Source organism: Neopsephotus bourkii, unplaced genomic scaffold (assembly GCF_033783945.1).
Source record: "Neopsephotus bourkii isolate Nb327-2 ecotype Australia unplaced genomic scaffold, CSIRO-AGI_Nbou_v1 NB_610, whole genome shotgun sequence".
In the NCBI taxonomy this organism is placed as follows: domain Eukaryota; kingdom Metazoa; phylum Chordata; class Aves; order Psittaciformes; family Psittacidae; genus Neopsephotus; species Neopsephotus bourkii.
This window is the reverse complement of record NW_026901110.1, coordinates 240061-253183: the sequence shown is the minus strand read 5'-3', so window position 1 is coordinate 253183 and position 13123 is coordinate 240061. Positions and strand designations below refer to the sequence as shown.

Below are 13123 nucleotides of genomic sequence, written 5' to 3'. Positions count from 1 at the left end.
CTCCACATGGACCCTACATTCCCTATAGGGCCTTGGGGGGGTTATGGGCCCCAGATGGACCCGGCATTCCCTATAGGGCCGTGGAGGGGGGTTATGGGCCCCAGATGGACCCTGCATTCCCTATAGGGCCTTGGAGGGGGGTTATGGGCCCCAGATGGACCCTGCATTCCCTATAGGGCCTTGGAGGGGGGTTATGGGCCCCAGATGGACCCTGCATTCCCTATAGGGCCTTGGAGGGGGGTTATGGGCCCCAGATGGACCCTGCATTCCCTATAGGGCCTTGGGGGGGTTATGGGCCCCAGATGGACCCTGCATTCCCTATAGGGCCTTGGAGGGGTTATGGGCCCCAGATGGACCCCGCATTCCCTATAGGGCCTTGGAGGGGGGTTATGGGCTCCACATGGGCCCCACATTCCCTACAGGGCCTTGTGGGAGGGAGGCAGCGCCTCCCTCATGGGCCCCACACATCCCATAGGGCCTTCGGAGGGGTCTTCCACAGCCCACATGGGCCCTGCACGCCCCACAGGGGCCGTGGTGGGGAGTGAAGGCATCGCACAGCCCCTATAGGGCCTGAGGCGGAGGTGACGGCCCCACAGCCCCTATAGCACCCGGGGGAGGGGGTACGGGCCCCACACGAGCCCCGCACCCCCCCCAAGGCCCCGGTCGAGGCCCGCGCCCACCCCGGGCCCGCTCCCCCGCGCTCACCGCCGCAGGCCCGGCCGAGGCCTCCCGCTCCGCCCCCGAGGAGCCCGGCCCTGAGGGGCGGCCCCGACCCCGACCCCGGCCGCGACCCCGGCCCCGGCCCCCCCCCACGGAAGGAGCCGGAGGGGGGGAACGAGCCCGAAGCGGCCCCGCGGCGGGGGCTGAGGCGCGGCTCGGAGCGGGGCGGGCCCGGGGGGTCCCTGGGGAAAGAGGGGGCGAGAACGGGAGGAAAGGAACGGAGGTGGGAAAGGGATGGGGAAAGGGGGAGAAACGGGGGGGTGGGAGGGGAAAGGGGGAATGGGAGAAGAGAAATGGGAAGGGAGGGAACGGGAAGAAAAAAGGAGAAAAAAAGATTCAACAAGTGAAAAAAATAGATTAAAAAAGGGAAAAAAAGATTATAAAAGGAAAAAAAAAGAAAAAAGAAAAAAAGATTAAAAAAGAAAAAAAAGACGGGAAAAGGGAAAATAAGACAAGAAAAAGTGAAAAATAAGAAAAAAGAAAAGGCAAGAAAAAAGGGAAAAAAATAAGAAAAGATTAAAAAAGGAAAGAAAAAAGATTTAAAAAGAAAAAAGATTAAAAAATAAAAAAAGATGGGAAAAGGGAAAATAAAACAAAAATGCAGAAAAAAGGCAAGAAAAAAGGAAAAAAAAGATTAAAAAAAAGACAAAAAAGGAAAAATAAGAACAAAAGGCAAGAAAAAAGATTTAAAAAAAAGATGGAAGAGTGGAAATTAAGACAAAAAAGGAAAAATAGGAAAAAAGAAAAATAAGGCAAAAAAAAGGAAAAAAGACAAGAAAAAAGGAAATAAAAAACGCAAGAAAAAAAGGAAAAATAAGGCAAAAAAGGAGAAATAAGAAAAAGGGGGAAAAGGAAAATACAAAGAAAAAGGGAAAAATAAGATGAAAATATGGGGGGAATACAATAAAGGGGGGGAAGAAGGAAAAATAAGAAAAAGGAGAAAGATAAAAATGAAGAAAGATGATAAAAAAGGGAAACAGAAAATATAAGAAAAAAGGGGGAAAGAGAAAAAAAGGCAAAATACAAGAAAAAAAGGAGAAAAAAAAGTGAACGAAAAAGGAGAAAAAAAGGAAAATAAAATATAAAAATGGAGAGGGGGAAGGGAACAGGCAAGGAAAAGGGAAAAATAAAGGGGAGGAATGGAATAAAAAGGGGGTAAAAAGACAGTGAAAAAAGGAGAAAAGAAGAAAATATAAGGAAAAAGTCCAGGAAAAGAGGAGAACTAAGAATGAGGGGGAGAAGCAAATACAAATAAAAGGGAGGAAAACGAAAATACAAAGGAAAAGAGGGGGAAAAAAAGCAAGAAAAAAGACAATTTCAGTTCAAAAAGAGGGAAAAGACAAGGGAAAAAAGGGGAAAAAAGAGAAAATCCCAGAAAATGGGATCAGAGGAAGAAACCCCTTTATTGCTGTGTGTTAATTGCAAGTTCTGACTGCAGCAGGCTGAGGCCTGGCCAGGGCTCATCACAGCTCCCACAGCAGCCAGGCCCCCTGCAATGGGCAGAAACCCTCATTGGAGCCCAGTTTAACCCAATTTAACCCATTTTAAGGGATTTTTAAGCCAAAATCCTGGAATTTCCAAGGTTTTTTTCCCTCCTGCGAACCCGGTTCTGTTGCTACGAGCGGGGGGATGCTGGCAATGAAGGCATCACCATGGCAACCACCGGGATGGTTTGGGGGGGTTTTGGGGTGGTGCTGGCTGTGTGCCCCCTCTATGGGGCCATTCACATCCCTATGGACCCCCCCTCACGCTGTGGGGCGCAGCTATGGGGCAGAGGAGCCGCAATGGGACGCGGTGCTGGCGGCGTGCGCGGCCCCATGGCTCCGGCCCCGTTCACACGACCTCTCCCACCCCGAGCATCGTCCCAGGGCGCCGGGATGGGAGCGCAGCCAGGCCGGGAATGGGATTCCCAAAGCTCCGTTGGGATGGAGGGGGGGAGATGGGGCCGCATCCCATGGGAAGGGGGCGCTGGGGTGGGGGTACCTCAATGGGGTCACCATGTGCCAGGGTGAGTCACGGTGCATCAGTGTGAGGGGGGATGCACCGGCACCAGTCACGACACAGCCGGGGGGGGCGTGATCGCCTTCTGTGGGTCACGACGATGCCACTGCAAGTGTGGGTTGCTGTTCCCTGCTGTGGGTCGTGATGTGGTGATGTGGGTCGTGATGTGGTGTGGGTCACGATATGGTGATGTGAGTCATGATATGGTAGTGTGAGTCACGATATGGTGATGTGGGTTATGATATGGTGATGTGAGTCATGATATGGTGATGTGGGTCGTGATATGGTGATGTGGGTTATGATGGGATGGTGTGGGTCACGATATGGTGATGTGAGTCATGATATGGTGGTGTGGGTCATGATGTGGTGATGTGGGTCATGATGTGGTGGTGTGGGTCATGATGTGGTGGTGTGGGTCATGATGTGGTGGTGTGGGTCATGATATGTGGGTCATGATGTGGTGGTATGGGTCACGATATGGTGATGTGGGTCACGATATGGTGATGTGGGTCATGATGGGGTGGTGTGGGTCATGATGTGGTGGTGTGGGTCACGATATGGTGATGTGGGTCATGATGTGGTGATGTGGGTCACGATATGGTGATGTGGGTCATGATGTGGTGATGTGGGTCATGATGGGGTGGTGTGGGTCACGATATGGTGATGTGAGTCATGATATGGTAGTGTGGGTCACGATATGGTGATGTGGGTTATGATGGGGTGGTGTGGGTCACGATATGGTGATGTGGGTCATGATGTGGTGGTGTGGGTCACGATACGGTGATGTGAGTCACGATATGGTGATGTGGGTCATGCATGATATGGTGGTGTAGGTCACTGTCATGCAGCTCACTATACCAGTGTGGGTTGCGATGCAGTGGTGTGGGTCACGATACGGTGGTGTGGGTCACGATACGGTGGTGTGGGTCACGATACGGTGGTGTGGGTCACGATACGGTGGTGTGGGTCACGATATGGTGGTGTGGGTCACAATACGGTGGTGTGGGTCATGATACGGTGGTGTGGGTCACGATACAGTGGTGTGGGTCACAGTACAGTGGTGGTCACCACACTGCTATGGGCTACCCCAACCCAATTGTGGGTCACAACCCACAAACCCTCTTGAAACGCAGCCCCAAGGCGGGCAGCACAACCCCTATACGAGCCTCCCGCGAATCCCCACCGGGCCCCGGAGGGGGGGGTTGAACGCCCTCAGGGCCAGCAGCTGGTTCCTCACTTGTGTTTAATTCATTATTATCATTATTATTTCTTCCTTCTATAATTTATGGTGCTGCCATAAATAACCCCCCCCCCCACCCCAGACATCGTGTTCCTGCTCCTATCCCCAAGGGATGGGGATGGGGGGGGCACACACGACACGCTCACCCCCCCACCCTGCCTTTGATAACAAAGGAATGGTTTTCCTATTCCAAAATAGTTTTTATTGTTAAATAAAATGGGTTTTTTGGGGGGGGGGGGGGTCTCTTGGGATGAATCCCCCCATTCCCTGTGCGTGGTCCCCATGGAAACCAGGCAACAAGCAGTGATGGAGACGGCGGGGGGGGTATCATCACTTTGGGGGGCTTCAAAGCTCAACCCAACACTGAACACAGGCAGGAGGATGAGGAGGAAGAAGAAGGGGGGGGTGATGATGCGGGAGCCCCTCACCATGGCGTCGTGGCGCGGCAGCGGCACAGCAGGCGCCGGAAGGCCTTGCGGAAGTCCTGGTTGAACGCGGTGTAGATGACGGGGTTGAGGGAGCTGTTGCAGTACCCGATCCAGAAGAAGAACCGGAAGATGCCATCGGGGACCTTGCAGCGCCGGGGGCAGAGCGCGCCCAGGCTGTAGAGGAAGAAGAAGGGGAACCAACAGAGCACGAAGACGCCGATGACCACGGCCAGGATGAAGGTGAAACGCTTCTCCCGGTTCACTTGAGCCTTCCTCCTCCATGGGGTCAACACCGGTGCGCGCGGCACCAGCATCACCCGCCCCGTCCCGGTGGCCACCGTGTCCCTGCGTGGTCCAATGGGCGGTGGGGATGTCCCAGCCCCACCACTGGGGGATGCGGGTGGCTCCTTAAGGCTCAGCAGTGAGGTCCTGTCCACCGGTGGTGGTGGTGGTACCGCGGTGGGCGCCGCGGGGATGCTTGGTGGCACCGGCGGCGGTTTGGTGACGCGGGCGCGGTGACGGCGCCGGGCGATCAGGTAGATGCGCAGGTAGACGAGGATCATGATGAGGCACGGGGCGAAGAAGGAGGCGATGCTGGAGGAGAGGATGTACCAAGCCTCCTCATTGAGCTTGCACTGCGGCCGCTCGCCCACCACCACCACCGCCGCCTTCTTCTCGCCCTTGTAGACGAGCGGCGGCAGGGAGATGGCGGCGGCGATGCTCCACACGGTGAGGATGGCGCATTTGATGCGCCGCGGCGTGCGCTTGGCGCTGTACTCCACGGCCCGGCTCACGGCCCAGTAGCGGTCCAGGCTGATGGCGCAGAGGTGAACGATGGATGAGGTGCAGAAGAGGACGTCCAGGGCAAGGTAGATCTCGCACCACGTCCTCTGGAAGTACCAGTAGCCCAAGAGCTCGTTGGCCAAGGAGAAGGGGATGATGAGGGTGGCCACCAGGATGTCGGCGGCCGCCAGGGACACCAAGAAGAGGTTTTGGGGTGCCTGCAGCGAGCGGCTGCTCAGCACGGCCATGATCACCAGTGCGTTGCCTGCGATGGTGAAGAGCACCAGGAAGGTGATGGCGGCGGCGATGGCGGCGGTGGCTTGGATCGAGTACCCCCCCGGGGGGCTCCCCGTGCTCCCAGAGCCTGTGTCCATGGGGATGGATGCGGATGCTGTGCTCAGCGGTGCCGTGGGGTGCGGGGGGGCCAGGACACGGGGTGCTGGGGGATACTGGTGTCCCTTGCCATGCTGCCTGATGGGCTGTCTGCGCTGCTTGCAGCCCCTTTCCCTGCCTGCACCCCTTTACCTTGCCTGCACCCCTTTTCTCTGCCTGCACCCTCCTTACCCTGCCTGCACCCCCCTTCTTGCCTGCACCCCCTTTACTCTGCCTGCACCCTCCTTACCCTGCCTGCACCCCCCTTACCCTGCCTGCACCCCCTTTACCCTGCCTGCACCCCCTGCCCTGCCTGCACCCCCCTTACCCTGCCTGCACCCCCTTTACCCTGCCTGCACCCCCTTACCCTGCCTGCACCCCCTTACTCTGCCCACACCCCTTTTACCACCTTTCCCTGCCTGCACCCCCTTACTGACTGCCCTGCCCTGCCTGCACCCCTTTACCCTGCCTGCACCCCCTTACCCTGCCTGCACCCCCTTACCTTGCCTGCACCCCCTTACCCTGCCTGCACCCCTTTACCCTGCCTGCACCCCTTTACCCTGCCTGCACCCCCTGCCCTGCCTGCACCCCCTTTACCCTGCCTGCACCCCCTTTACCCTGCCTGCACCCCTTTTCTCTGCCTGCACCCTCTTACCCTGCCTGCACCCCTTTACCCTGCCTGCACCCCCTTACTCTGCCTGCACCCCTTTACCCTGCCGCTCCCCCGCCCTGGGCACCCTCTTTACCCTGCCTGCACCCCCTTTACCCTGCCTGCACCCCCTTACTCTGCCCTCACCCCCTTTACCCTGCTGGCTCCCCCCTGCCCTGCCCGCACCCCGCTTTCTCTGTCTGCACCCCCGTTACCCTGCCCGCACCCCACCTCTTGCCGCTGTTGTCAGTGCCGCTGCCCGTCCCTGCGGGTACCGGTACCGGTGCCGGTGCCGTTCCCGGTTCCCGGTGCTGGGATCGATGCCGCTGCCGCGGGCTCTGCGCTGCCGAGCGCCTCCTCCGCGGGGTTTGAAGCGGACGCGGATGGGAAGGGGGGGGGGATGAAGCAGCCACCGCCCCTGGGGCGGAACCGGGAGGGGGGGGACCCGGTGGGGCCGCACTGGGCTCCGCTCCCCCCCCCCCGGCCCCACATCCCCGGGTCCCCCCCAGCACCTTTTACCTCCCAGTTTGGGCTTCTTCCTCCCTTCTTAGGCCCTTTGGAGCCCCGCATCTGACCCCAGCAAACCCCCCTCTGCCCTTCCCCACGCTCCAGCCACAGGCCCAGAAACAGCTCCGAGTCCCAAAGGCTCTTTCCCATCCAAAGCATCAGATTCGAGTCTGTTCTTCCTCCTTTTAATCACTTCTGTCAGTGCCAACACACACAGGGACAGCCCAGGGACTCCAGCGTGCAGAGGACAAGCTGTCCCCAGCACCCAGCTGTTAACACCCAGTGGTGCTGCTGGAGTCAGGGCTGGACTTGGGAACAGCATCCCCATGCTCCAGCATTGCTGAACTGGGGGTACGGATGTGATGTGGGACGCACACATGAACTATCCCAGCCCCATGGGTGATAAATGCACCCTCGCATCCACGTTTTCCTCCTTCACATCCACAGATTCCAGCGTGGATGGATTGGTTCAGGGGGGTTGTGCCATGGGATCTCTCCCCATGGTGGCGTTCCAAGCTCCTGGCTCTGCCAGGGACCGCTCTCCTCGCCCTGTGCCCACCAGCAAGCCCCATAACCGGTCCAGGCTCTCCCTATGGATCCTCTCCTGGTGTTTCAGCCGAGCCGGGGCTCACCCTCCAGGTCACACACACCGGTGAAGCTGAGCTCCCGGCTGGATGGGGATGGAGGGGATGCGGGGTCAGGACCCTCGGCTGTGGGGCCACGGTTCACGAAGGCTTCCAGGGACTTCAGGAGCTGCTTCGGCTTCCTTTTGGTGGATAACTCCAGCTCTGAGGAGGGCAACGTGTGAGGATGGAGAGCGGGGATGGGGTCAGGGATGCTCTAAAGCTGCTGTCCCTACAGATCCCCTTGGGAAAGGCCACCCCGTTTTCCTCACCAAAGCCCAGCCGAGCTCAGCACCATCCCAAGGTCCCCCCATAAGGGAAACCCGGGGTGAAGATGAAACAAGGAGTGGTTGGGGGTTAGAAGCAGGACACTAAGACCATGCTGGTTTCAGCCTTGGGTTGCTTCCCTTGGGAAAGGAGGAGGAATATCCAGGACACAAACCCTTCAGGAGGAAGCAGGAGTCGGCGATGGTCTTGTGCTGCCCCTTCCAGACGCAGTAGAGCCGCAGGAAGGCGGCTGCATAGAGGTCGTTGAGCACAGCAATGACCTGCTGCCGGCGGTTGCACTCCCTGCAAGAGGTGCAGAGGGGCTGAGTTAGGGTCTGGAGCATCGGGAAGCAGCTCCAGATCCCCAAATCCCTTGCTGGTGTGGCTATGGAACGGCTGGAACGCACCGGGAGAGCCGCTCCTCCCGCAGGGCCTGCAGGACGATGCGGGTGATGTTCACGGACATGATGCCAAAGGGGAATTCCTGCAGGAGAAGGGAGTGTTATGGGAATCCCAGCTCGCTGAGGGGTCCACACAACCTCCAGCCCTTCCACACCGCCCCAAACCAGGTGACCATGAGCCAGCAATGTGCCCTTGTGGCCAAGAAGGCCAATGGCATCCTGGGGTGTATTAGAAGGGGGTGGTTAGTAGGTCGAGAGAGGTTCTCCTTCCCCTCTACTCTGCCCTGGTGAGACCCCATCTGGAATATTGTGTCCAGTTCTGGGCCCCTCAGTTTAAGGAGGACAGGGACCTGCTGGAGAGAGTCCAGCGCAGGGCAACTGAGATGATGAAGGGAGTGGAGCATCTCCCTTATGAGGAAAGACTGAGGGAGCTGGGTCTCTATAGTTTGGAGAAGAGGAGATTGAGGGGTGACCTTATTAGTGTATATCAATATATAAAGGGGGAGTGTCACGAGGATGGAGCCAGGCTCTTCTCAGTGGCAAACAATGATAGGACAAGGGGCAATGGGTGCAAACTGGAACACAAGAGGTTCCACTTAAACTGGAGAAGAAACTTCTTCTCAGTGAGGGTGACGGAACACTGGAACAGGCTGCCCAGGGAGGCTGTGGAGTCTCCTTCTCTGGAGCCATTCCAAACCCGCCTGGACACGTTCCTGTGTAACCTTATCCAGGTGTTCCTGCTCCGGCAGGGGGATTGGACTGGATGAGCTTTTGAGGTCCCTTCCAATCTCTAACATACTGGGGTACTGTGAAACCCATGGGATGCTGCCTGCAGGAGAGAAATCCATGGGGCAGGATAACGGCCCTGAGGATACAGCCCCGATGGATGCTGTAGGACAAGATCCAGGCTATCCCTAAGACACGTTTAAGGAGACAGGCTCCACTCACTCCCATTTTTCACTTGGATCTTTGTGATTCCCAACTCTTGGAGCATTGGGAATTGTTAAGGGAGGTACCACCACGGGAGGACCTGCCTGGGTTTCGTGCTGGGACAGTTTGAAGATGTCCAGAGCCAGAGGCAGCATCTGAGGGTCCATGACGAAGAAGAGCAGCTGCATCAAGGCCAGCATCCCTGTGCCTCGCAGGTCTGTCCCGGGGTCTGTGCCTGGAAGGGTGGGATGAACCTGGAGTCACAACCTGCTCCCATGGGCTTTGACACCACTCAAACCCTGGCAAATCCCTTCAGGAACTGCATCCTTAGGGCAGGTTTTGGAAGGGGTTTCCTCCCTGTTACCTCCTCCCTGTTGTTCCCTCACCCATGGGCCCATTCCCAACCCTGCTCCAGGAATTAAGCTCGATCTGCCCCAAAGGATGTGAAGCATCACCTAAAGCCAGCTGTGGGGCTACAGGAGCTGCTGGGTTTAGGCTTTGTCTATGGAGTCAAGCAGAAGGTGCAGGCGAGGCTGTGACACCTTTAATAACCCTGGGTCTCTTAATGACATTGTTTTCCTTCCCCAGCTGAGGCCACCTCAGTGACAGAGCCCTGGCCTGGGCCAGGGAATGGGCCACGGCTCATTAGCCCTAATGAAGAGCATTAAGGACACCATGGAGCTGGTGAAGGGCCTGGAGCACAAATGTGCTGAGGAACAGCTGAGGGAGCTGGGGGGTTCAGCCTGGAGAAGAGAAGGGGAGACCTTAGAGCAGCTCCAGTGCCTAAAGGGGCTGCAGGGAACCTGGAGAGGGGCTTGGGACAAGGGCCTGTAGGGACAGGCCAAGGGGAATGGCTTGAACCTGCCCGAGGGGAGACTGAGCTGAGCTCTTAGGCAGAAGCTCTTCCCTGTGAGGGTGCTGAGGCGCTGGCACAGGGTGCCCAGAGAAGCTGTGGCTGCCCCATCCCTGGCAGTGCTCAAGGCCAGGTTGGACACAGGGGCTTGGAGCAAGCTGCTCCAGTGGAAGGGGTTGGAGCTGGAGGAGCTTTAAGGTCCCTTCCAACCCAACCCAGGCTGGGATCCCATGAAATCACCCTGGGAAGCAGCTGGGAACAAAGGAGAGCAAGCAGCAAACCCTTTACCCTGTGTCTGCACCCCACCTGTGAAGGAGGGAATGGGACCAGTGTGATCCCTCCCAGCACAGGGAGCTCCTGAGGTCTCTCCCTCTGCCCTACCTTGAAACCCAAGCTCTTCCCAGTGCGCTCCATAGCGTGGGCAGCCCAGGTGGGAGCGGGTGAGTTTCCTGTAGATGGTCTGCAGGATCCTCATGTGCACGCTCTCGTTGTCATCCAAGGCACCTGGTGGAGAGAAAACACCCCTCAGCACCCAAAAACATCTCTTGGCACCCAAACCCTGCCCCTCGGCACCCAAAAACCTGCCCCTTGGTACTCAAAACCACCTCTTGGCACCCAAAACCTGCCCCATGGCACCCAAAAACCTGCCCCTTGGCACCCAAAACCACCTCTTGGCACCCAAAACCACCTCTTGGCACCCAAAACCTGCCCCTCAGCACCCAAAAACCTGCCCCTCAGCACCCAAAACCTGCCCCTCGGCACCCAAAAACCTGCCCCTTGGCACCCAAACCCAGCCCCTCAGCACCCAAAAACCTGCCCCTTGGCACCCAAACCCACCTCCTGGTACCCAAAACGTGCCCCTCAGCACCCAAAAACCTGCCCCATGGCACTCAAAACCACCTCTTGGCACCCAAACCCTGCCCCTCAGCACCCAAAACCACCTCTTGGCACCCAAACCCTGCCCCTCAGCACCCAAAAACCTGCCCCTTGGCACCCAAAACCACCTCTTGGCACCCAAAACCTGCCCCTTGGCACCCAAAACCCTGCCCCTTGGCACCCAAAAACCTGCCCCTTGGCACTCAAAACCACCTCCTGGCACCCAAACCCTGCCCCTACCTGCCCCTTGGCACTCAAAACCACCTCTTGGCACCCAAAACCTGCCCCTTGGCACCCAAAACCACCTCTTGGCACCCAAAACCTGCCCCTCAGCACCCAAAAACCTGCCCCATGGCACTCAAAACCACCTCTTGGCACCCAAACCCTGCCCCTCAGCACCCAAAACCCTGCCCCTTGGCACCCAAAACCCAGCCCTCAGCACCCAAAAACCTGCCCCTTGGCACCCCAAACCCACCCCTCAGGACCAAAACCCCACCCCCTGGCACCCAAAACCACCTGTCAGCATTCAAAAAGACCACCCCTTGGCACCCAAACCCCATCCCTCGCCATCCAAAACCCACTCCTTGGCACCCAAACCCAGTTCTAGCCCCTGAAACCTGTCCCTTGGCACCCAAACCCACCTCCCAGCACCCAATCCCCAATCCTTGGCACCTCAACCCACTTCTCAGCACCCAAAACCTGCCCCTTGGCACCCACACAGAGCCACGGTGGAGACGGAACCAACCCCCCCAGCCTGGCTGGCCACGGATGCCGCAGCCAAGCACTGGTGCTGGTGCAAAGAGAAGGGGATGGAGAAGGGAAGAGCAGGACCACGTCCCCCGGAGCCACTCACACTGGGCCATGGCCAGGGCCAGCTCCTGCTCCCCCCGCAGCTGCGGCTGGAGCCGGGGGGGCCCGAAGAGGAAGCGGAGCAGAGCGGCCAGGCCCTGCCTGCGCCGGGGTGGGCGCAGGTTCCTCTGTAGGGAGAGAACGGGGATGGATGAGGGATGGGGAATGGGGATGAGAGAAGGGCAAAGGGAAGGAGGGAGCTGCCTCTCCCCTCTCCTACTTACTAAAGCTCCCCCCATGGTGGGGCCCTGCCCCTACCCTGCACTCGCCCAGCTCGGAGGTCTCGAAGAACCGCAGCGCTTCCCGGAAGGAGATGGGGGCTGTGGGCACCGCCGGTGTCCCCCCGAGCCCTGTGGGGGGCAGAGAATGGGGTCACCCCCCCCACCCCCCCAGCTCCTCCATCCCAGCACAGAGCTGAGGGACCTGGGGGGGTTCAGATGGAGAAGGGAAGGCTCAGGGGGGACCTGATGGCTGCCTCCAACTGCCTGACAGGAGGATGGAGCTGGGCTCTGCTCCCAAGGAACAAGGGATGGGACAAGAGGAACCGGCCTCAAGCTGCACCAGGGCAGGTTTAGATGGAGCTGAGGAACAATTCCTGCCCCAGAGGGTGCTCAGGCATTGGCAGGGTCCCTGCAGGTGCTCACACCCCCTCAGTGCCATGGGGTGGCCTTGGCAGTGCTGGTGTAAGGGTTGGACCGGGTGATCCTGAAGCTCTTTTCCAACCATGATTCCCAGCCAAGAGCTTGCTCCCAGCAGGAGGGTGAGGACCTGGGGATCCTCCCTCCCCTTCCCGCTGGGCTCTTTCCCAAGCTCCCCAACTCTCCCCTCCCAGCCTTCCCCATTCACCCCTTATCCCATTGCCAGCTGTACCTGACTGGATCTCCTCCACAGCCTCCCATTCCTCCCGCGCTCGCTGCAGCTCCTCACTGATCTCTAATGAACGAAGAGAGGAGGCATCAGAGACCCATGGAGGGAAGGGGGGGGATTTGCTCCCTTCTCCCAGGGCTGCTCAGGGCAGGATTCCCGTTCTCTAGGGATAAACCCCGGCTGAGGAGCCGCGAGGTTTCCCTATGGAACGGTTTGGGATGCAAGCACTTGCCACAGGGACGGGTTTGGTGGGACGGTGCCTGTGGCAGCGGGTTGGAACTGGAGGAGCTTTAAGCTCCCTCCATCCCAAAGCACCCAAGGTTCCGGGGCAGAGCCAACGCGATCCATGCAGGGCTCCTGGGGCTCTGCTCCCCCGGGACCGGAGCTCGCACTCACTCACCATCACCCGCGGGCGGCTCCGCTCCCTGCACCAGCGCCTGCAGGAGCCCGTTCTGCCGCAGAGCCGAGAGCTGCGGGGGACACGGGGACAGGCGTCACCCACCGGAGCGGGCCCCGCAACGCGAGCGCTCCCCGCCGGGGCCGGGGGACACGCACGGGGAGGGACTTGCCGGGTGGGGGGAACCGCTGCAGCTCCTCGGGCCGCTCCGAGCCCCCGGCGCCTCCGCTCATGCCCTGCGGGGAGAGGGAACCGGAACGGGCCCGGCCCCGCAGCGGCGGAACCGCGGAGAGCCCAGGCCCGGCTCCGCCGCCGCGCAGTGCATGCTGGGAGCTGTAGGCTGTCCTATCCCCAGGGTCA

General features: G+C 58.9%; 3 protein-coding genes across 3 annotated transcripts in view; all 3 read right to left on the bottom strand.

The window, feature by feature from the left end:
- Positions 1 to 5048, bottom strand: part of STARD7 (StAR related lipid transfer domain containing 7) — a 36602-nt gene extending 31554 nt beyond the window's left edge. The window contains exon 1 of the mRNA XM_061351839.1: positions 5039 to 5048. The gene's annotated coding sequence lies outside the window, so the exon portion shown is untranslated. The remainder of the gene's footprint in view (positions 1 to 5038) is intronic.
- Positions 4380 to 5668, bottom strand: ADRA2B (adrenoceptor alpha 2B). The gene has a single exon (XM_061351837.1). The coding sequence runs from the start codon at positions 5544 to 5546 to the stop codon at positions 4386 to 4388; it is 1161 nt and encodes a 386-aa protein (XP_061207821.1). The 5' UTR covers positions 5547 to 5668; the 3' UTR covers positions 4380 to 4385.
- A 1612-nt stretch (positions 5669 to 7280) lies between these two features.
- Positions 7281 to 13013, bottom strand: ELMOD3 (ELMO domain containing 3). Its single transcript, XM_061351824.1, has 10 exons — positions 12922 to 13013; positions 12767 to 12836; positions 12370 to 12432; positions 11758 to 11849; positions 11504 to 11627; positions 10156 to 10278; positions 9026 to 9156; positions 7998 to 8074; positions 7766 to 7893; positions 7281 to 7488 (listed from the first exon to the last, which is right to left on the bottom strand). Exons 1-10 carry the CDS (start codon positions 12994 to 12996, stop codon positions 7313 to 7315), a joined length of 1059 nt encoding a protein of 352 aa, XP_061207808.1. The 5' UTR covers positions 12997 to 13013; the 3' UTR covers positions 7281 to 7312.
- Between the last annotated feature and the right edge of the window lie 110 nt (positions 13014 to 13123).

What these genes read in the sequence shown, in the direction of transcription:
- ADRA2B (XM_061351837.1), bottom strand. Translation starts at nt 5,546, where the DNA reads ATGGACACAGGCTCTGGGAGCACGGGGAGCCCCCCGGGGGGGTACTCG.
- ELMOD3 (XM_061351824.1), bottom strand. Translation starts at nt 12,996, where the DNA reads ATGAGCGGAGGCGCCGGGGGCTCGGAGCGGCCCGAGGAGCTGCAGCGG. An exon ending in GGAAGAGCTTGGGTTTCAAG is followed by an intron (nt 9,157 to 10,155) that starts GTAGGGCAGAGG and finishes CCACCCTTCCAG; the next exon opens with GCACAGACCCCGGGACAGAC. An exon ending in CTCCTGCTTCCTCCTGAAGG is followed by an intron (nt 7,489 to 7,765) that starts GTTTGTGTCCTG and finishes TGCCCTCCTCAG; the next exon opens with AGCTGGAGTTATCCACCAAA.